This window comes from Ctenopharyngodon idella, chromosome 21 (assembly GCF_019924925.1).
Source record: "Ctenopharyngodon idella isolate HZGC_01 chromosome 21, HZGC01, whole genome shotgun sequence".
Lineage (NCBI taxonomy): Eukaryota > Metazoa > Chordata > Actinopteri > Cypriniformes > Xenocyprididae > Ctenopharyngodon > Ctenopharyngodon idella.
In genome coordinates this window covers 19,287,732-19,312,662 of record NC_067240.1, presented here as the reverse complement: position 1 = coordinate 19,312,662, position 24,931 = coordinate 19,287,732, and the positions used below count along the sequence as shown (strand labels likewise).

At 37.3% G+C, this 24,931-nt stretch overlaps 1 protein-coding gene across 1 annotated transcript; it reads left to right on the top strand.

Annotated features, from left to right (window-relative positions):
• Positions 1 to 1,043: 1,043 nt before the first annotated feature.
• mapk9 (mitogen-activated protein kinase 9) lies at positions 1,044 to 24,931 on the top strand. Its single transcript, XM_051876678.1, has 12 exons — positions 1,044 to 1,320; positions 11,743 to 11,894; positions 12,521 to 12,650; positions 15,822 to 15,880; positions 16,306 to 16,444; positions 17,374 to 17,539; positions 17,629 to 17,700; positions 18,681 to 18,863; positions 18,972 to 19,096; positions 19,234 to 19,297; positions 19,551 to 19,622; positions 21,835 to 24,931. The coding sequence occupies exons 2-12, from the start codon at positions 11,779 to 11,781 to the stop codon at positions 21,972 to 21,974; spliced, it is 1,266 nt and encodes a 421-aa protein (XP_051732638.1). The 5' UTR covers positions 1,044 to 1,320; positions 11,743 to 11,778; the 3' UTR covers positions 21,975 to 24,931.

The following is a 24,931-nucleotide window of genomic DNA, read 5'->3' as shown; positions in this document are numbered from 1 at the left end:
GGTAAGTTTATAACAAAACAAGCATTGTCTTTAGTAGAGTCATAATCACAGTGTTTTAAAATACTGTCTTTAAAAGTTATGGTTACACCCAAAAATGAAATTTCTGTCATTAATTACTCACCCTCATGTCGTTCCAAACCTGTAAGACCTTAATTCATCTTCAGAACACAAATTAAGATATTTTTGATAAAATCTGATGGCTCAGTGAGGCCTCCATTGCCAGCAAGATAATTAACACATTCAAATGCCTAGAAAGGTAATAAAGACATTTAAAACAGTTCATGTGACTACAGTGGTTCAACCTTAATGTAATGAAGTGACGAGATTACTTTTTGTGTGGCAAAAAAAATAGCGACTTTATTCACCAGTGTCTAGTGATGGGTGATTTCAAAACACTGCTTCATTAAGCTTCGAAGCTTTATGAATCTTTTGTTTCGAGTCAGTGGTTTGAAGCGTGTATCAAACTGCTACGTGAAGTCACGTGCACCATTGAAATTTCGAAACGTTTCGAAACACTTATGATGTAACGAAGCCTCGTTTACTGAAGCTCCGAACCACTGATTTAAAACAAAAGATTTGTAAAGCTTTGAAGCTTCATGAAGCAGTGTTTTGAAATCGCCCATCACTAGATATTGTTGAACAAAGTCGTTATTTTGGGGGTTTTCTGGCGCACAAACAGTATTCTTGTCACTTCATAACATTAAGGTTGAACCACTGTAGTCACATGAACTGTTTTAAATAAGTCTTAAGTACCTTTCTGGTCATTTGAAAGTGTTAATTATCTTGCTGTCAATGGAGGCCTCACTCAGCCATCGGACTTAAAAATATTTTAATTTGTGTTCCGAAGATGAACGAAGGTCTGTGAAACGACATGAGGATGAGTAATTAATGACAGAATTTTCATTTTTGTGTGAACTAACCCTTTAATAAATGTCTTCCTGCTGCAACTTTCAGGCTGCATCAAAAGTTACAACTTGACCTGACGAGTGCGCCATTACGTCATCCCTGCCCAGCGCGCGAGAGCGAGCGAGCGAGCCAGCGAGCCAGCGAGAGAGAGAGAGAGAGAGAGAGAGAGGCGTCGAAAAATAACTGTCCCACCAACCTCCGCCCCTGCAGTCATGCCACACTCTGGACTTCACTGTCAAGCCTCTTAAAAGAGAGGAAAATCTGACTTAACCATCATCCCGGCTGACGGTGTTTAATGTGGAAGCGATAAACGCCGACACTTCCGCGGTCCAGAGGATCTGTTTGCTGGCGTGCCTGCGTGTGTATGTATGCATGGGAGTGAACTGGAGAAAGCGAGGAGAAGAAGAAGAGGAGGTAAGCACGCAGCGAGCTAGCGAGAACTCATCCACCTCAGACAGTCGATTATTTCATTTAGCGACCATGAACACGTGCATTCATGTTTCACAAACGAACGACTTGAACGCGCGTGTTTGTGCGATCGTGTTGTCGCGAAGTGGCAGTTTGCCGGGAGTTTGACATGGAGTTAGCGCGCGACACATCTGCAGCAGAGCTCTGGCCTCGCGCTGGATCAGGCCGAAACAAGTGTGACTCGCAGCCACGCAAAAGAGCCTAGGACGAGCGTCTGTTACTGTAAATACATTTGTTTTATGCGTGTCAGTGATTAACTGGTGTATGTTTTGCTTAGATGTAGCTATTTGCTATTGGAGGACTAACTAGCTTGCTGTGATGGAGCGAGTGCAACCTGGCAGCAGCCTGACCTGACTTGATAACGTGGTAGTCCACTGCACTCTGTGCTACATTGAAACTGAAAATTTAGTATTCATAAATTGTCAAACAACTCAGTATATATCATCTAAGAAGAGGGCAGGTATCTGAATGAGGTCAGTAGAAGTGTTGTGATTCATGAACAGATGGAATGTGTTGACATACTGTCAGTCAAGAGAAACACGTTAATTTAGGGTTAGTTCACCCAAAAATGAAATTTCTGTCATTAATTACTCACCCTCATGTCGTTCCAAACCTATAAGACCTTTATTCATCTTCAGAACACAAATGAAGATATTTTTGATGAAATCTGAGTTGTTGTTTTTTTATCTCCCATAGAAAGCAACAAAATTACCACATTCAAGGTCCAGAAAAGTAGTAAAGACCTTCTTAAAATAGTCAACGTGACTACAGTGGTTCAATCTTAATGTTATGAAGCGACGAGAATACTTTTTGCGTGCGAAAACAAAACAAACATAACGACTTTATTCAACAGTTTATTCTCTACCCTGTCATTCTCCTATGCTGTTTGTGTTGTATAGACTGTGCTGCGCTTCCAGGTTTTACATCAGATCGCTGACTCATTATTGGCCGGCTCACACGCATACGTCGTGGTGCTCACGTGAACAGCGTCGACCAATACTGAGCGGCATTCTGACGTAGAACCTGGAAGCGCTGCACTATCTATACAGCATAAACAGCGTAGGAGAATGACAGGGTAAAGAATAAACTGTTGAATTATTATATCTATTTTGTAGATGCATGTTATTGATCTTATTGTGAATTATTTGTCCATGTGTATGTTTTTTTTTTAAATTTTTTATTTAACCTCGTAATTTTTAATCAGAATGTCATACCTAGATCTTCTGGTGAAAACGTAAGTCTTCCTTCTGGTGTTGATGCCAAACTTCTCCATTCATTTAGTCCACTAAGGGTTATTTCACCCAAAAATGAAATTTCTGTCATTAATTACTCACCCTCATGTCATTCCAAACCCGTAAGACTTCGTTCATCTTCGGAACGCAAATTAAGATATTTTTGATGAAATCCGAGAGGATTTTTGTCTTCCATGTGACTACAGTGGTTCAACCTTAATGTTATGAAGCGACGAGAATACTACTTTGTGTTCAAAAACAAAGCAAAAATAATGACTTTATTCAACAATGTCTTCTATACCCTGTCAGATTTCTACGCAGTTGACGCATGCATGTGATGCTGACGCAGGAGCCGGGCAATACGGAGTCGGCGTTCTGACATAGAACACGGAAGCTCTGCAATGTGTCTTCAACGTAAACTGCGTAGGAGACTGACAGGGTAGAGAGGAAATTGTTGAATAAAGTCGTTATTTTTGTTTTGTTTTTGTGCACAAAAAGTATTTTCATCACTTCATAACATTAAGGTTGAACCACTGTAGTCACGTTGACTATTTTAACAATGTTTTTACTACTTTTCTGGACCTTGAATGTGGTAATTTCGTTGCTTTCTATGAGAGATAAAAATATCAAATATTTCATCAAAAATATCTTAATTTGTGTTTTGAAGATGAACGAAGGTCTTAGGGGTTTGGAATGACATGAGGGTGAGTAATTAATGACAGAAATTTCATTTTTGGGTGAACTAACCCTTTAAACCCCATCCCTCCATAATTCAAAATCCAGTCACTGATGAATAGAACCAGGTCCCTACACTACATTTTATTTTTATTTTTGCGATAATCCATTACACTCGGTTTTCACAATAAAAAAGAAAAGATATGCCACAACTTCTTTTTCATCACAATTTTAAAATAAGCTAAAAAGAAAAATTCACAAATTTGTAAAAGGTTTCAACATTTAATTACACAAAAAATTGTGCTCAGCACATGTATTTTCTGCCAGTTAACCTGTATTTCCTTTGTTGAATTTTCTTGTACCTTTTTTGTACCTGTAGATTTGTTCATTGTTTTTTAAAGGGATAGTTCACCGAAAAATGAAAATTATCCCATGATTTACTCACGCTCAAGCCATCCTAGGTGTATATGACTATCTTCTTTCAAACGAACACAATCAGATATATATTTAAAAATATCTTTAGTCCTCCAAGGTTTATAATGGTTGTGAATGGGTGGCTGTGATTTGAAGTAAAAAATAATGCATCCATCCATAAAAAAGTAATCCATACAACTCCAGTGGTTTCATAAAGGCCTTCCGAAGCAAAGCGATGTGTTTTTGTATGAAAAATATCCATATTTAAAAGTGTATAAATTCAAATAACTAGCTTCCGGCGGAAAACCGTACTCAGAATGCGGAAGAATGTGCAAGTCGATTTGCTGTATTTTTTTTTTTTTTATATATAAATATCTCCTATTGTGTTCATCTGAAAGAAGATAGTCATATACACCTAGGATTGCTTGATGGTGAGTAAATCATGGGATACTTTTCATTTTTGGTTGAACTATCCCTTTAAGATAATTGTCCAAGTCGTACAATCTGTCCATGTTGGTATCCACTTAATTTGACTAGCTTCAATCAACTGACAGATGCATTTGTGCTGAAATACTGTTGAGTTTGATATAGAATATAGGAAACATTTGCTTTAAATGTTGATATGCCTATTTATTTTTTCATCCTAATAATGTGCAAATATAGAACATTTTATTATTGCTATTGTAGGGTTGTTTTTCTTTGCAGTCTGTGGCTGTGTGATGATAGACCTGCTGTGACCCATTTTCAGGTCACGGCCCACCAGTCACTACTGTTATAAAGAATATGCCTCTTATTGTATCTAATTTGACTGACATATGCATTTGTTATTTTGTAACCATACAATAAAATCACAGAGAGCCTGGCAGCACTGCCCTAATGAATGCATTTTAACAGCAACCTAGTTAGAGAATTAGTTACATGTATTGCTTATGGATCTAAAATACTGATACATAGTCACTCTCATCTTATCAACATCCAACCCATTTTGTCTGGATCATATCTCTCCACAGCCGTCCTCCCATTTGCCATGTTTATCAGGATATAGTTCAGTTGTAATGGTCAGGGATGCATTGACAAAATGCTATTTTGTCCCATATGTGGAAACATGGCCCTGAAACAGCTTTCGGGCAGAGATAAAATTCAGGCTAGTGGTCCTGTCGGCTGCAGCATGCTAAAACAGGCCAGGCCGTTTTGCCTGTGATTTAGCACAGCATGGCCTAGCAGCATGACTGTAATTCAGGCTGGGCACAAGCTGACTCATGTACCACTGAGAGCCGTACGGCTGTGGAGTCTGTGCGGACGGAGAGTGTTCTAGCACCATGTTGCTCAAGCTTTTTCATGTCATACACCACAAGATCAGCCGAATACATTAGCTGGAGCAGAGATTAGGGTTGTGCTGATAGACGATGATATTGTGTATCGACAATAGCCGTAGATATCATTAGAAACATCAGCTTTTGACGATATCAAAGATGATTTCCAATTAATATATTAAATTATTATTATTATTATTAGGCTACTATTGTTATTAAATTAATATTCCAATTCATTTGCCCTGCCATAATTTCCATCACCGTAACTGATGCGCTGCGAGGACAATAAAACATTAGATAGATCAGCCTACTTCTCATTGAAAATGTTTTAAAAACACTTAGATCTATAATGCAATGAATTCTATAATTAAAATTATAATATAACAGTCTATAATATGTCCGAACACTACAATAATCAGGCTTCAATGAAAATTAAGAGCAGCTTTATTTCAGACACCGACTTTCAAAAAGAATTTGTTTAAAGGGTTAGTTCACCCAAAAATGAAATTTCTGTCATTAATTGCTCACCCTCATGTCGTTCCACACCCGTAAGACCTTACATCTTCGGAACACAAATTAAGATATTTTTCATAAAATCTGATGGCTCAGTGAGGCCTCCATTGCCAGCAAGATAATTAACACAATCAGATGCCCAGAAAGCTACTAAAGACATATTTAAAACAGTTCATGTGACTACAGTGGTTCAACCTTAATGTTATGAAGCTTCGAAGCTTTACGAATGCTTTGTTTCGAATCACTGGTTCGGAGTGTGTATCAAACTGCCAAAGTCACGTGATTTCAGTAAACAAGGCTTCGTTTATGTCATAAGTGTTTCAAAATTCAATGGTTCACCACTGAGGGGCATGACTTTGGCAGTTTGATGCATGCTCCGAACCACTGATTTGAAACAAAAGATTCGTAAAGCTTCGAAGCTTCATGAAGCAGTGTTTTGAAATCGTTGAAATTTTGAAATTGTTGAATAAAGTCGTTACTTTGTTTTTTTGGTGCACAAAAAGTATTCTCGTCGCTTCATAACATTAAGGTTAAACCACTGTACTCACATGAACTGTTTTAAATATGTCTTTAGTACCTTTCTGGTACTTTAGTACGTATTTGAAAGTGTTAATTATCTTGCTGTCAATGGAGGCTTCACTGAGCCATTGGATTTAATATTAATATTTCTCATTTTTTCACTACATATGGGCCACAAGAGAAATATTAAAATAAATGAAGGCAGTTTAATGTTATCAGCATATGTTGAAGTATATTCATCTCTTGTTGTCTCTGAGAGAATTTGTGCTGTTATTTCAGCGTCAGATGCCAAAAGCTCTGTCAGTTTCTACTTTCACTTTCTGAAGTGAATAGTTCACTGTGGTTTGAAACTTCTTCACTGGCATAACTTTTGCACAATGTTTGCACATTGCTTGTGTGATATCCGCTAGCTCACCTTCATGGTTTAAAACCGAAATATTTCTAATATTGCGACGTGACATTTTTCTTTATTACCAACTCTTTGTTCGCAAAATGTACAATGATTCAAATTTTGCCTGCGTCATTTCCCGTGATAATAAAAGTAAATAATTGAATAAATTAGTAAATATGCCTAAGTAAAAAAGGTCCCCCCACCCCCGACGATAATATTGTGTATCGGCGATCGCACACGCTGACGATAAGATGATTTGACTTTGAGGAGTATCGCCTAACACTAGCAGAGATGTTTATGTCTAAGAGTTCATGTTTGGGGTGGGGGACCTTAAATTCCTTCTTTCAAAAGGCTGATTGTAAATTTAATCACTGTTATTGTCATAGCTGCATTTCTCAAAACCGGGATCTGCATGCAGAAACATGAATTGTCGACTTGAGAATATCAGGAACATCCAGTTTGTAACAAAATATACTACTATTTTCTTATTCACCTGCTTGTTTTGCTCCTAATGCTTGCTCATTGCACAAGATTTTTCAAATAACTGATTTGTGCTATGATTCTGTCAGTCTGTCTAGTCAAGTCTTTTTGATTTGTGCCACCAAAACCAAGCAAGAAAAGCATTGCGTCCAGTGACATGACCAAGCAAAATAGTGCTATTGCTAATTACATAGATAATCACTATTTATATTTAGAGATGAACTGCTCGACTGTTCTCGCGCTCTTCTCTCCGACGACAAAGTGACACACACCCGCCTTCTCTCACTCACTCTTCTCATTCATTTAGGTTAAATAGTGCTTGTATTGCACATAATTTTAGCCAATCCTGCAGGTTTCGCGCTCACACCACTGATCTATATTAGTGAGGGCGCACAAGCCACCTCTCGGTCTCAGACAGATTGTGAGTCGCAAGTACCAAAATGAGTGGCTTACTTCACTTAAACGGTCAAATACATACAAAATGATGTCAAAATGCCTGTCTTGGCCGCTATTCAGTTAAACAGTCAGTTTAGGAATGAACACATGTTGTGTAAAAGTATATTGGATCTGTGCATAAACTCTTAAAGTGACAGCAGTCCAGTACTCCTGCTGCTGTCTGTCATGTCAATCAAAGAACAAAGACACTGACTTTTATTACTGACTTTTTACTTGTGTGTGTGCTTTTTTTTTTTTTTTTTTTAACTTTAAGTTGAAGAAAAGTAGATTCTATTTTGTATGCTGTCATTTATAGTTCTTAAAAAGCTGGTTGCTTTGCATTTCTTGTTGTTTTGTTCATTACAGTGCAAGTCTACTGTTCACTGGTACACTGTTAAAAAAAAAAAAAAGGTAAATGACTGGCAGCTACGGCTGCCAAACAAAAACCGTAAACTATCTTAATTCAAATAAAATGCAAAAACAATAATTTTACAGAAATTTTCATTAAAAGTTTTAGTGAAAAACAATGTTATTTTACAGATTTTTCCTTGTTTAAATTAAGATTTTTTTTTAACTTTTTTACAGTGATATAAGCAGAGAAATTTGAGAAGTCCTGATCTAATTTCTCTGCTGATTGCACCTCAAGACTAACAGAAGTGCTTCATTACTTGTCAGTTACAGTACTTGTCATTTAGAAGATATTTTCATCCATAATAAATATTAGACATTATAAATATTGATAAAAATATTATAAATATGTATATTAATACATTTAAACCAGTTATCAGTATCGGTGGATTTTTAATTTTCACGAATGAATAGTTAGTTATATATGGAGTTTCACGAATGAATAGGTATAGTTATATATGGAGTTGTATCTGATAATGAGGAACATGTAGGTTCAGATTATAAACGTGTTTCATTGTCTGATTCCTGTATCAGTTCCTGTAGTCTGGATTTGTAGTCTGTAGTCCAGTAGTCTGGTCAAACACTGATGCTTCATCTCTGCTCCATTACAATATTGGATTATTGGGCTTGCTTTAAACAGATAATGTTTAGCCATGGTGAAATTGGATCTAATGGCTTTAAGGAATCAGCTTAACATTTATAAGTCCCAGCTCACTATTGAAGCTTTTTTTTAGTATATCAGTGCCAGCTTTGTCTATTATTGACGTGAAGGTTGTCTAACTATAGCACTTCAGCTTGGTTTTGTTTACTGATGAGTCACTGAGGGATGTTGAACGTTACAATGAAGGTTGCAAAAAAATCACTTTTTGAGATTTTCTTTGTTACATAAAAAATGACAGCAAAAAGCAGAAAGAGGATCCCTCAGAAAGACTGAATCCCAGAGGAGAACCTGTTTACCAGGTAGCATGATATTTCTGATATTTGAAGGCATCTCCTCTAAAAAGACAAAAGGTTCAGTGTTTGCTGTGATGTAGTTTTTGCTCTTGTTCTCAGAAGAGAGGGAGGACATGAAAGGAAAGCTTAAGATTCAGACTCCCACAGTGAGTTTGTAAGGTAATGACGCAAAAAGAAGAATAAAAAAGTGCATTTGACAGAATATAAAGAGTAGGAGTAGATTCATAGTTTCTCAAAACATTGTTACGCCACTTCTACCATGGGCATGTCCATTGACGCAATTCGCTGGATGTCTCAAAGGGAACTTTACAAATCCATTTGTCCTGTTAGAAATTTCTTTTTAACACAATAGTTTATTGGTTATCAGACAGAATTTTAACATTTGTGCACCTGATCACTTACAAAGGTAATACCACACCTTTTCGTAAAAGGCCGTCATCGAGTCTGTCTGCCTAGTTTTTCCCAGCGTGTTCCTGTCAACTGCTTTTTGGCAAAGAACATCTGTGAGAGAGATCACTCTGATTGACTGTTCAGCTTAGTGAGCCAGTGCAGGAGAAGAAAAACTAAAGTGAAGTAAGCATGCAAATGATGAAGAGGGCAAGATGGTAAGCAAGCACTGCTTTAGTTTTTCTTTGTTTGCTTGGACTTCCCTTTTTGAATGATGAATACGGAGGCGGTACTAATTGGCTGTACTCTTTGCGGTGTGTTCAAGCTCAACTTTTCGCCCCAGACACAGGCGACATGATGTGTCACCAGAATGCATTGTTTTAACCACTTCTTGAACTTCTATGTGTGCGGAACTTTTGCGAATTTTTTGCTCAACCGTATTCACTTGTGCTTTTGTGTTATTTTGTGTAGATATAATTTGTAAAATTTTGTTTATTTTTTGTTTATTTTGTATATATCTGATTAATCTCATATAGGATGTGTTTCGTAGGGTTAAATAACCTGCTAGCAAAGGGCTTCAGTTTATCGGTGTTCGTTTAGTGCTTCAGCGCGTGCAGCTCAATCAGCAATGCGCGACTAATAACTATGATTGGGACTGTCATATTACATAACATTATAATGAGAACACTATTGTAATAAATTGTTGTGAATTCACTGGGTTTAGTTGCCGTCAGCGCGTTGGTCCAGGAAGAGCGCGTCCACAACAGGAGTTCTGATAAGAATGCATCTGAAGTGGTGTTGGTGACACGTTGTATTAGTCGTTATATTTGATTATTAAATAAGTAATTTAATTTAATGAGCAATCACATCGACTCATTTTACATTTCCACTAGCCCTTTATTTAGACTAAAATCTCTTCTCAGTCATTTGGTGAGTAACATGGCGTTTTGAGCTGCATTTGCACACCCTGTCATGCTGTTGGCTATATGCTACTGCAGTAGACTCATATTGCAGTATTAAAGGAACACTCCACTTTTTTTGAAAATAGGCTTATTTTCCAACTCCCCTAGAGTTAAACAGTTGAGTTTTACCATTTTCGAATCCATTCAGTCGATCTCCGGGTCTGGCGGTACCACTTTTAGCATAGCTTAGCATAGTTAATTGAATCTGATTAGACCGTTAGCATCTCGCTCAAAAATGACCAAAGAGTTTCGATATTTTTCCTATTTAAAACTTGACTCTTCTGTAGTTAAATCGTGTACTAAGACCGACCGAAAATGCCGTACCATGGGTGCAGCAGGCGCAATGATATTACGCAGCGCCTGTGACCCCCTGCTTGCACAGGGAGCGTGCCTTGCAACCATGGAGACATTTGTGAGAGACACTGTGTAATAGCCTTGCGCCTGCTGCACCCATGGTTCGGCAGCAAAGCTCCTTTATTATTACGCCGGAATGACAGTATAGTTCCTAGCCACATCGTTCTAGAAAATCGCACTTTTCATTTTCCGTCGGTCTTAGTACACGATGTAACTACAGAAGAGTCAAGTTTTAAATAGGAAAAATATCGAAACTCTTTGGTCATTTTTGAGCGAGATGCTAACGGGCTAATCAGATTCAATGAACTATGCTAAGCTATGCTAAAAGTGGTACCGCCAGACCCGGAGATTGGCTGAATGGATTCGAAAACGGTAAAACTCAACTGTTTAACTCTAAGAGAGTTGGAAAATGAGCCTATTTTCAAAAAAAGTGGAATATTCCTTTAAGCCTAATGATTAATTGATCATTAATTTAAATGACGATCGATCATGGAAATTTGACATCCCTACTGTATATGTAATAACTTACATCTTAGGGTTGTATACTTATCTGTAAATGTTAGAAATGTTAGTATTTCCATTTTGCCTGTCCAGACAGCAAGTGAGTCTCCGTTAAACTTCACAGACTTCACTGAAGGAGTGTCAGTGTGCGTATGCGTGTCAAATAGATTGAGAGCTATCATATGGGAGAGCAATAATTCTGACTAAAATACGGATTTTACGGATCTAAAATCTAAAACTTAATTTTCCTCATTTTCAATATCACCATATGTACTTTCAAGACATTTTTTTATTTTTTTTTTATTTAAAGTTTAGTAAGTGTTTAATGAAAAAGAAAAAAGCAATCCCACCCCCCCCGCTTTACCCAAAACATACCGAACCGTGGTAAATCCATGTATGTACTGAACTGTCATTGTGTATTGTTACATCCCTAGTGTTTTGTTCAAATCCCTAACTGTAACTGTAGCTAATTAGACAAGATAAGGATGTAGCTTTGCTTAGTAAGTTCAGTAAAGTGTATGAAGGATAGGTATCACTTGTTTGTATATTTTATGTTTGTTTAAATGCATTAAGAATGGCCTTTCAGTGGACCAAGGTTTTTATCTCTGTGCTGTATCACTGGCTTGACTCTCTAATGGCATCCTATAGGTATCCCGTGTCATTCAGTATGGCTTTGCATTATATCTGATTCTCCTTGGATGAGTCATCGGCAATGTCATCCCCCACACGGTGCAGTAAACACGGGGGAGTGAGCTCAGTATGCAATCATCCCTGCCACATCTCACATCATCTCTTCGTCTCTCTCATTTACTGCAATCCTTCTCTCTCAGGTTTGATTTGTCTCACGGCACTCAGTGGGAGGAGTCATGACCGAGGGGGAGGGACAGTTTTACAGCGTGCAGGTGGGTGACTCCACCTTCACGGTGCTCAGGAGGTACCAGCAGCTCCGCGCCATCGGATCCGGTGCCCAGGGTATCGTCTGGTGAGTGGGCGGCCGGAATTAGCAGAGTTTTATCTGCCTCCATACTAATGATGTCATCATCACACATCCCATTAGGCATCGCCTGTCTCCATTTGTCATGAACACAGCAGATGTGGTTTTGTCATTGACCTGAATGTCTCATTAGAGATTTGGATTCCTGGTTTATAGCTGCAGTGATAAGAGAGATGTTACAGCCAGCTGCATGTCTTGTTTATCCAAGTGCAGTAGATGGACACTAAACCGTACGATACAGTAATGACATACAAAAGGGCATTTAAAAGGGTACAATACGATATTATCCATGGACAAATATTGATATGAACCAATGATAATGGTTACTACAATGATGAAACGTGTTCTTTCTGTCAAAACTCTTTATCATTGAAGCATATTTTATTAGGTTGTGCTGGTTTAAACCCTGTGAGAAACTCTTTTGAAGAAATTTAAACCAAATATAGTTTGTTTTTAGCAAAAATAAATGGTAAAAACCTGATATAGTTTTAACATAATATTTTTGCCATGAAAATAGCCATAGAAGCTGGCATGGTGTTAAAAAAAACCCAAACAAACAAACTACAATGATGATTGTAATTATTTAGTGTGCCTGTTTTTCCTCCCCCATTAAGCTCTGCTCTGGACACCGTACTTGGCATCCCTGTTGCTGTGAAGAAACTGAGCCGGCCCTTTCAGAACCAGACCCATGCGAAGAGGGCCTACAGGGAGCTGGTTCTGCTCAAGTGTGTTAATCACAAGAATGTACGTACTCTAAACAGTGCACTCTTCCACTCAGAAGTACAATTTGAGGCTGCGTCGTACTAACTGACACAAGCAACTCCATTTTGGTCAGGGCTGTCACACCTACGGACTGTTTTTGCTGGAATGTCAGACTTTTGGCACACTCACCGGTTAAGAATGTCAGAGGAGTGATGGTCTAAACAACTACCTCTGACATTTCTCTCCAATTGCCTGTCACTGAACAGCCTATTTTGGCCGAGAAAACAATGTGAAGTTAAGAAATAAGAACAGGAGTACCACATAAACTGTTGGTATATGCTGAATTCAGATGTAATTCTTGGACTAACATTACCCTGTAAAAATGTCAGGTTTTTTAGGGATGTCAATTTTCATAATCAATAGTTGTTGTTTTGTTAGGGCCCAAGCACAGATGGTGTGAGGAACGTATTGTAATTGCTCGGCCAATTCTTCTTCTTCTCCGAAATAAATCGTATTTTTGAGGGCCTAAACATGCTCGAAAACTTGGCACATGCTTCAGAAGTGGTGAAAATTTACATCTGATATGGGTTTCAGAATTAGGCGTGGCAAAATGGCTCAATAGCGCCACCTACAAAATTTCAATCAAGCGTCCTTCGCACTACGTTTCACGTACAAGTCTGAAATTCAGTAGACTGAAAATCTGAAAACTAAGATATTTTGAATTTTCTCTGCAAAATTTTTGTAGTTTTTGTCATTACCAGACTTTCTACTTTAACAAACTCCTCCTAGAGCTTTAAACCGATAAACATCATATTTGGTCAGTCTAATCTAAAGGCCTTGCGTTAAATTGTGAAGATCTAGGCGTGTCCGTGGCGGCCTGTTAAAGTTCGCCATGAAACAGGAAGTTGTTGTAACTTGGGCATACAATGTCTGATCTGCCCCAAACTTCATGTTTTATCAGTGTCCTGGCCTGAAGACACCTACATGACTATATTCAGTTACAGTCATAGCGCCACCTGCGGGCAACAGGAAGTTACATGTTTTACACTGTGATAAACTCCTCATAGAGATTTAACCAGATCAACATCATATTTGGTCAGTCTAATCTTAAGGCCTTAGCGATGTTACATTGCAAAGATTTTGAGTTTTCATTGAAGGGCGTGTCCATAGCGGACTGACAAAGTCTGATGTTTTGCCATGAAACAGGAAGTTGTTGTAATTCACTCCCTGAAACACATTTAAATATGCCATGAAGTACCAAACATGCTAGAAACCCGTTAAATCATGCAACACTTTGCTAAGTGCTAATGTATGCGATGTTGCAACTCAGGCATACAATGTCGATCTGCCCCAAATTTCACATGTTTGATAATAGTCCTGGCCTGAAGACATGCCAATATTCAGTTACAGTCAAAGTGCCACCTTCCAAAATTGCCAAAATACATCATTTGTGATTTGAGAAATTATGACAGCCATGAATATTGGTATTGTAATTTTAATATTGCTCCATGAAGTAAAAAAAATATTATTAATATAATAATTATTATTATTAAATACTACATTTTTGGAGCTGCACATCTCGGAGAAATATTCCTGAATAAATGCCGTTTTTGAACAAAACAGTTGAAGGAACGATTCAGTGGCCCATTCATAAAGACAGTCACTTGCTTCATTCCTGAATAATAAGGGATTTGAATGGGTTTCATAAAAAACAAACAAACAAAAAACAGTTTGAATGTTGCCTGAGACACATTTTTTTTTTTTACGTTAATGACTTTGTGGAGGGCTTTAAATACCATGTAACTTGTATCCTGCTTTTAAATTATGATTTAAATAAATAAGCTTGGCAGTTGGTATCCTCTAAATCAGTGTTTCCCAACCTTTTTTTTTTGCCATGGCACAGTTTTAATAAGTAAAACATCCCAAGGCACACCACTATGCACTAAAACAACAAAATTGCACAAACATGCATTGGCATATTAAAACTGGATATTATGTTTAAAGTAGTACTCACATTTAATGTGAAACTTGAGCTTAAGTCAGGTATGAACACAATAAGGTTATATATAGGTAGCTATATGATGTTGTTGATCATTAAAGTTGGTATTGTGGCTTTATATATGTCAAACATGTGCATGTGTCTTTATAATATTAACATTTTATGAAAATCAAGCTCGGATGGAGTTGCAAGGTTTCTGACCAGCGAATGACAGAGATATTTTGTCTGTCACTAGAACAGCCGCTTCTGAGACAGTCAGTGTGCAGTAGGCTACGTTTTTATTAACTTACAGGTTATAAAGTTTATTGCAGCTATATGGGCGCTGAGATTTTCTTGTTGAATACGTTTGGACGAAAATCTCATGATATAATAGATGAAGTGGAATATTTAAAACAGTATATTGGCTACAATTTGACTGCAAATACCAAGACTCTTCTCCACTCCTCAAATACAAAAAACATCAGCCGTTGTAGACCGTGTTTCTTGAGTAAAGAAAACGCTGTACTTATTCAAACATCACTTCTTTATTTACCTTTGCATTGCAACAAGCAGAGATCTTCATACTGTGTGCGGCACTTCATTCACGATAGAGGCGGGGTGTTTGACTGACAGTTTGAGGATCCAATGGAGTTACGAGCTTTTTTAAATCCTTTTCATTGGTTAAATATTTGTAAAACCCACTTAAGGGCGTAAAGGATGACCACTAGCATTGATTTTTAAAATGACGAAATGTATACGAGGTTTCCACCTGACAGCTACGATATATTCTTAACTGTATAGCATTTATTTTATTTATTTTTTGGCATTTGGTAATTTTCTACGGCACACTAGTTGGGAAACACTGTTCTAAATAAATGTTCAGTCATCTGTATTTTAAAACATTTAGACTGTATAGTATGAATTTACATTTAATTTAGCAGTAATTACTGTTAATAATAATGGAAAATACACAAATACAATAAATCAAATATTTCTTTCAACTTTGGATTGATAAGTATATTGAATTTAGTACATCTAGTACTAGCTCACATTGATTAATCAGCAACCAGCAAGCTTATTTGATTAAATTATTTATTTCATAGTGGCTAGTTCTCCAGGGACTGTGTTGCTTATGATTAAAAATCAGGTAGTGAGACGCTGGCCTTTGTTGTCAAGCTGATTATGTGTAGATTAGTCCAGATTTATTTTCTCATGATTCACTTTTTCTCATCCAGATCATCCGTTTGCTTAACGTCTTCACACCACAGAAGTCATTAGAAGAGTTCCAGGATTTGTAAGTTTTCAGTTTATGAATTCATGCGTTTATGCTGATCTTGTAAATTAGTTTAAGCTGAGTTTGTCTGGCCACAGGGTGTATTGGTGCTTTGGCCCTCAGTGCGGTTATTAACATTCATAGTTTTGCCGAGACTACAATGTGCTCTCAAGAGGAACTGATGAATTGCGCTGTCCTACTCCTGCATGTGATAATTACAGCTTTAGGATAGAAAATTATATGTTATTAAATCAAGATTAATTACAACTCCTGACAACAGCACTTCTATTGCTGTGTTTTATAAAAGCATTGCTGACTCAAGTGTATTAAGCTTGGGATCTGGGGTTGTTTTATGATTGTCAGTACTATGCATGTTAGGAAATGTAAGAGATCATTTGAGCTGGACATAAGGCACAGGAAACCCTGAAGAATCTGGTTTCTCTCAGGTACTTGGTGATGGAGCTGATGGACGCTAGCCTTTGTCAGGTAATCCACATGGACCTGGATCATGAGAGGATGTCTTACCTGCTCTACCAGATCCTGTGTGGCATCAGACATCTACACTCAGCTGGCATCATTCACAGGGTGAGATGTTCTCTGTTGCAAGGTTATTATTGGTAACTTCAACTCGTGTGGCAATTAAAGGGATAGTTTACACAAAAATGGAAAATTATCCCATAATTTACTCACCCTCAAGCCATCCTAGGTGTATATGACGATCTTCTTTCAGACAAACACAGTTGGAGTTATATTATAAAATATCCTGGCTCTTCCAAGCTTTATAATGGTAGTGAATGGCGCTCATGAATTTGAAGCCCAAAAAAGTTCATCCATCCATCATAAAAGTAATCCATACGGCTCCAGAGGGTTAATAAAGGCCTTCTGAAGCGAAGTGATGGGTTTTTGTAAGAAAAACAACCATATTTAAAATTTCTAAACCATAATAAACAGCTTCAGACAAAACATCCGTACTCAAGTTGACTTGTGACGGAAGCATAACCTCTGACTCATTGATTTGATTGGATTTGATTGGATTGATTGATCGATTGATCGATCTTTGTTATCCACCAAATGTGGAAACTTTCCTTTGGCTTCTCAAAAACACAAAAGTTCTACACATACAATTAAGACACAAACAGTTTTCTTAATCATACAACAAATTCAAAACAACCACCCAGTAAATGTAATATTTCTCACAAAAGACCCTTACTTAATTCCATTCAATATTCTCACTGCCACTGGTATAAAAGAGTGTTTGTAAACAGTTTTTAAGAACTTCGGGGACCTTCTTTCAGATGGAAGTTTTACAAATTCTGATCGTTTGTATAATTTGTATCCTAATAAAGGCTTCAAGCACATGTTCAAAGAATGGTACCAAACCTTTTCTTTCAATAAGTGAAGGCCAAATCCAACATGACACATCACCAGCTGCGTTTTCGGAGCCATTTGACCTTACAGTATGCCAACGTGTGAGATTGTCTATCAGTATGAGACTGTATCATCTCTGCCCGCAGGATCTGAAGCCCAGTAACATAGTAGTGAAGTCCGACTGCACTTTAAAGATTTTAGACTTTGGGCTGGCCAGAACCGCCTGCACTAACTTCATGATGACACCCTACGTAGTGACCAGATATTATAGAGCGCCGGAGGTCATCCTGGGCATGAAATACAAGGAGAATGGTAATGCTATTTTTTGTCAGTAATATTCTTGAAAGCCATTGGAGAGATAGAAATAAAATTGTTATTAATATTTGATTGTGTTTTGCCAGTGGATATCTGGTCAGTCGGCTGCATCATGGGTGAGATGGTCAAAGGGAGCGTCATATTCCAGGGCACTGATCGTATCCTCTTGAGGAGGACATATGTGTGTATAAATGTGTGTGTGTGTGTGTATTCTTTTCTTTTTTTCACAAACTGCCTGCAGTTCTTTCATGGAACTCTAGGGGTGTGTGAAACCCTGGTGTGATGAATTGGACATCATACTGCTCATCTCTGGATAGTTCTGCAAAGTATTGTTCACTCGTAGTTGTTACACGTTTGATGTTTCCTATCTGGTTTTGGTTTAGCAAAGTTCACCATACTTAATGTGTCATTTAAATATTCACTTTATTTTTTTCATCCCAGTGTCTATTCTAGTCATTAAAAAATAAAGCCCTATTCAGACGGTAATTGTTTCTCACGTGGACATCTGTAAAAATAAATTTGCATGGCACGTCAGTAATAAAACTCATACATTTTGATGCCGATGTATTCACGGTGGAGGAGCAAGTTTAGTTTAGTGAGGCGCTGCTCACGTGGTCAGTCGCATGAATATCTGCTGTAAAAAATGACATATGCTTGTAATAATATGAATAAATTCATATTAAATTTAATAATAGGAAAATAATATCCTATTTATTATGTGATTATTTGGTTACACTTTATCTTAAGGTGACATAGTTACATTGTAATTATTTAAATAAGTACTGAGTAATGTTAATTAACTACATGTACTTACTATAGAGTTACGGTTAGGGTTAGGGTTTGGTTTAGGGTTAGTTACTTCTAATTATGCATAATTTACTGTTATTACACACGACCTTGGTGTTTGCCAAAAAACAGTAGGTAATTCAGCCACGGATTTTTACACAGGTGGTGAGAGAAAAACATTGACATTTTGGATTCGGACAGCAATAAAATCACAGACTAGCCCCTTGTAAATGTTGAAAATACCTTACATCCCTAAGAGAAACAATTAGCGTCCGAATAGGTCTCAAGTTGTTCCAAGTTTCGATTCCATGTGAATCTTTTACCTTGACCTCCTTAATTGAGTTAATCTCAGATATTGACCAGTGGAATAAGGTGATTGAGATACTAGGAACTCCGTCGCTGGAGTTTATGAACCGTTTGATGGAGACTGTAAGGAACTACGTGATGAACAAACCTCAGTTTCCTGGAGTCAGTTTTAATGAGCTTTTTCCCGATTGGGCCTTCCCGTCAGAGACCGAGCACGACAAGATCAAAAGTAAGACATCCTAAGTCTGTTTTTCTTTGCTGTCTCTCTGAGTACAGTCTTAATGGTGTACTAAACAATTACTTTGACATCTGACTCTGTAAATCATTCCTAATGTAGCTAGTCAAGCACGAGACCTGCTGTCCAAGATGCTGGTAATCGACCCAGAAAGCCGCATCTCTGTGCAGGAGGCCCTCAGTCACCCTTACATCCACGTGTGGTACGACCCAGCCGAGGCAGATGCGGTCAGTGCACCCCTATCCTTTCATGTCACTTTGTCCTGTCCAGTCAAGTTAAAACTGTTTTACAGGGGACATTTGTACAATGCCATGGAGGTTCTCCCTTGAGACTAGGATTTGTAATGATTGTTTTATGTGTTCAGCCTCCTCCGCAGATATCAGACAAGCAGTTGGAGGAGCGGGAACACAGCATCGAGCAGTGGAAAGGTACAAATGCCCTCTGCTGTCACTACCTCCTGTTGAGCTGTAAGCTTCATGTAGAAAATGAATGCCTATAGCAGAAATGATCGCTGCAGAATTATCCAAAATCTTTTGCTTTCTCATTTATTCTACAGTAATGGGGTAATTTTTGAGTCTTGACCTTAAAAGTTAATGTCTGCTGAAGGGATGAGTTGGCTTTATTAGTGATTTGTAAAAAGATGGAAATGAATGAAACTTTGCTTGTTTTTCCTTCCTACAGAGTTGATTTATAAAGAAGTAATGGACTGGGAGGAGAGAAACAAGAATGGAGTCCTGAAAGAGGACTGTTTAGGTGAGTCACTTGTACAAATCTGTGAAATTTGTGTATTTTTCCAGCTGTCTCTGTCTAGTTGACAATGATTAATGCTGAAACTGATAGAAATTGGGTTGTATTTTGACTTTGGACTGTAAATAGATAAAAATAATGATTCCAGATAAATTTGTTGAAATTTTGCCATACTAGGCAAAAGAGATATCTCCATTTTGTTAGAATTCCCACCTATAAGTCCCATTTATTTTGAATAAAATTAGTGATTTTAAGGTACATTCAGTAGTAGTTTTACACAAATTGTTTTTGTGAAGTCAACTTGAATGGTGTACACTCTTATGAGAGGACTGTGCTTATAATAATTTTCTATAAAAAGCGTTTTAACTATGCGGGCCACCCCCTCACTGTATTACTGCATGTTGAAATGACGTGACCACGGTTTTTTTTACTAAAAGCCTGAGAGAATCCTCATGCTCATTGGCTGCCACATATAGATACGCTAGAGGTGTGGTGTGGTGTAGTTTGGTGATGACTGAGTGAAAGAAGTTTTAGTGAAAATGAGACTATGGAACAGACTTACCATACTTTACCAGCAGACACAATGGGAGAATCAGTACCTGTATGTGCGAACAAGCAGAAAAGATCTGAAGCCAGAAGCCAGAAAGACTGACAGCAACAAAAAATGAGCGTAAACATCATTACGGCAGACATAAGGCAGGGTTTGATAGTATGAGCCTTTCACTTAAAAATAGATGTGAATTGTAAAATGTATCTGGGATGACGTGTGAATAAAAGGTCATAAAAAATCTTAAATATCCTAAATGGTATAACAAATGTCTTAATGATCATTTTAAGAGTTCTTAAATTAGGGGATGGACAAACTGAAATTGCGATACATTCTAATGTTATGTTATTATTAAACTTCCAAACGCTATGATTTTATTAAAAAAAATATCATCGCTGCACGTTTCAGTATACAAACGCAGCACTGTTGCACTTTCTACAGGCTTGCGGTTTTAGGGCAGTTCACAGTCACTGAATACCATGTATTTATGCCAATTGATTGCTTATGATTTATTGTTGATTAAATTATAACAACGTGTACTTTATGGTCTTCATATTGTAATATTTTGCAGATGGTTGTAAGAGTGTATATATCCATCAACTTTTGGAATGAGCAGCCAGCAATAGTAAAATATAGACATTTCAAAATAAGGGTCCTGGTGTATCTCGGGCTTGTTCATGATTAAAAGTCCTGCATTATGCATAAAGGGTTTTTCCCCCTGGTTATTATTGGCAATTTGGTTATACAATAAACTGTATCTGGCATTTAATTCAGCATTTAACTCTTGTAGCTTCTGTCTGGGCTGCCCCATCACATCAAGGAAAGACTAAAAACGTTATTTAACGCATATTATTTAATATATAGATTTAACTGGTATTTGCACAATAATCAGTTTATTACAGTTAAATAAACTATTTTACTTAATTATTAAAAACTGTTTAAAGCAGAAATATTAAAAACAAAAAAACAATGTACTTCTTTATTCTAATAAATTCATTCATTTCACTACGCCCCTGAAGTTTTTTTATTTTTTTTATTTTTTTATTATTCTTATTATTAATATTATTATTATTATTATTATTATTATTATGCACTAAATTTTTCAACTTAGGAGCACATGTGCTCCTTGGGGGGGGGGGGGGGGGGGAAGTAAGCATCAAGTCCTGCAAGATGGAAAGATTTGATGACAAAGTAGTGATGTCCTAGTTTCTCCTTTTGTGTTGGACAGCTAAAAGAATTAATTGCCGCTGTCTAAAACTCGCTAGTATCAGTGTAAACCTTAAAAATGCTGACGATCATGCTAATCCACGTCAATAGATGGCAATGCTAACGCTAGCTAAGTAACTACTGAATCACCTTTTAAAGGTTTAGTTCACCCAAAAATGAAATTTCTGTCATTAATTACTCACCCTCATGTCGTTCCACACCTGTAAGACCTTCGTTCATCTTCAGAACACAATTTTTTTTTTATCCTCCATTGAAAGCAACAAAATTACCACATTCAGTGTCATTTACTGAAAAACAATTTCGAAATCCATCAGAACACAATGAAAGATGTAATAGTAAATATCTGCGTTCAATAAATATAACAATGTTAGACATATATAATTTCTTAAGATAGCGTGTTATTTTGGGCCCTAATTTTGATGCATTGCTCTGTGTGTGTATTAGATGGTACAGTGAACAGCAGCGCCACTGCCTCCCAGTCGTCCTCTATTAACGACATCTCGTCCATGTCGACGGAGCAGACACTGGCCTCAGACACTGACAGCTCCTGCATCGACACTCTCACGGGGCCGTTAGAAGAGTGAATCAAGTGACTTCCACCTCCCCTCTTCTCGCTCGTCACATCCCTCTCCCTCGCCAGTGTGCCGTGCCGTGGTCTTGACTGAAGAGAAACTGTGGCTGCACGTTCATACAGCTGCAAGTTTACACTCATAATCATTCATTCTTGCTTTTTTCCCCTCTGTCCCATCTCACATATACAAACATTCATGGAATATTCACTTTTAGACATGTCTGTTTTGGCTAAAGCTCACCCACATCAACTTAATTCTGTCGCTATTGATCAAAAAATCTTTATCCATTTTTTTTTAATTTTTTTTTATGTTAACTGCATCTTTGCAGTTTTACTTTTAGATTTTAAAAATAACTCTTTATAAATGGGCAGATAGGTAATAGGTTTATGCATTAATGCATTCATATTTCACTTCATATAAACTAATATTAATTACCATCTTATCCATCTAGTGGAGTTATTGTTATTGCAGAAGCATGTGTGATATCTGGATTTATCCCTGTCATTTATGTCCTCTCTCTCTGTGCGATGTAGCTTTTATTACTGTTCATTTCATCACCTAAAAGAAGCACAGATATAAATTCTGACAAATTTATAGCTAGTCAGCCCAACTGGAACAAGTTCCACTTACAAGTATTGCTGCATGATAACAAAGAACACTTACTAGACAGACAATTTAACTTCAGATCACTGAAATATGCCTAAACGCATCTAGAAACAGAACAATAGTGCCTGCCTCTGTACATAGTCACCATACACCCATTTTAAAAGACAACCTAATGATGCATTTCAGTTGGATAGGGTGTAGTCGTGTATATATACGTACATAGATTTTGTGTAAATGTTCTGATTTTAATTTGTGTTGTGGAAACATTTTTACAGCTTCTGAATATGATTTAGCATATGTACTGTAAAACAAACTATGTAGATGGAACTTGAAATTGATTTTAAAAGAAAATTGCACATAGAGGTTTCAAAGAGCATATTCTGTTTAAAATGAAAAATAAAAAATTGCATCTAGATCTGAGATGGCAAACTGGATGCAATATCCCAATCAAAGCCCCTGTTCCTCATCATTCCAAGAGTAATTAATCACTGCTGGCAAGTTCATGACATATCTCGTAAGATTGTACATTTTAATTGCATGAGCTAATGCAAACCATTGCCTTTTTTAATCTCCTCAAAACTTGAAAAGCCCACAAGAATGTTGTACTAAGCAAATTTATGATTCCTTTTTTAAAAAAAAAAAAACAGGCTTGTCAGCAGGTTTTTATTTCTTCACTTTCCTCTTCTTGAAGATGAATTTTCATGTTTATACGGATTAACAAGGCCATATCATTTCATTTCCTTTATACATGTCCATTCAGCCTTAGTTTACTGTGTGCAGACTTGCAATTCAGTTACATACTGTGGCTAACCATGCGCTTAGAGACCTGTTTTGGACTGTGGTGTTCTTAGTTCACCCAAAAATGAAAACTATCCCATAAGTTTACTCACCCTCAAGCCATCCTAGGCGTATATGACGTTCTTTTTTCAGTCAAACACGATCAGAGTTCTATTGAAAAATATTCTGGCTCTTCCAAGCTTTAAAATGGGAGTGAAAAGTAACCAATATTTTGAAGCCCATAAAAGCACATCCATCCATCATAAAAGTAATCCATACGGCTCCAGGGGATTAATAAAGGCCTTCTGAAGCGAAACAATGCATTTTTGTAAGAGTAATATCCATATTTATAACTTTATAAACTAGAATTATGGGATAATTTTCATTTTTGGGTGAACTAACCCTTTAACACTGGTATTCATGATAGAGACCCAGCCATTCATCAGTTTTGTCAGCCTTCCTGCTTCCTCCTCCTTCCAGTGTTCAGTTCAGATGTTGTAGATAACTGTATGGTGATGTGTCCTGTACCCTAAATTCATTGTTATGCATGAAAACACAAGCCCTCTTCATCCAAAACTTGAGGACATTGCAGAAACCTGTCCTTTTGTTGTAGAAGACTCAGGAGGACAATCTGAGTGTATTGTTGAGTTTTTGGTCCTCCAAGCTCTTCCGATGGACTGAAACATGAATATCGGCAGATAGGTCTTTCACTGATGGACAGGCCTGGAGGATGAACTTAGCATCACCATAACATTCATGCCTTAAGCATCTCACTAACACCACCACTGCAGCTTGGCCTGGAGATCACGAAATGATTGAATGTAATGTACCTCAAGTTTTGTTTCTTTTTCGGCAGGCTGGAATGTTTGCTACTATGTCACAACCTCCTTGAGCTTGTGAGATTTCATTTGGTGCTTCACCTTACTGTCAGCAAAGTGATAATGTATTACAACAACGCAAAAGTGCATTGTGTTCCATTTTCATTTCGGAGCCTCATGCACATTAGTTTCGCTGTTGTGGACTCATTGATTCCTGTAATGATCACTAGTGATGGACCTCCGTGGCATTGAGACCTTCAAGACGATGAACAAAGCTGGCTCACACTTTCTCAAGGGCTCTTCTTTTAGGTGTTTGTTTCCCTTGTGGGAGAGGGTGTGTGTCTGTGAACAATGGTGTGTTTTTGTCACTGACAATCTATCACTAGAGGTGGAATCTGTAATGACTTGAAGAATTATTCACTTCTTAGATATTTACTTCTCAGAATATCTTCTTAAGAAAACAGTTCTCATGATTGTCATCATCAATCAAAATCTTCTCAATCAAATCCTGTATAAGGAATAAATATCTAACTGCTCTGTGCTAGTAATGTCTGTTTAGTTTTCATGTGTTTTGTATTGTTGTGCTACACATGGGTGCCCTGTCAGTGGGCTATGATGGGAGTTACCCAAATCACAAACCTGTCTGAAGCATATGCAAAACCTAAATGGGATCCTCTATATACAATAATAGAGTGAGACTTCTTTTCTCTGTGAAAAGAAAAAAAGAACCATCTGTTACGACTGGCCAAATAAAAAGCTCAAACTAAA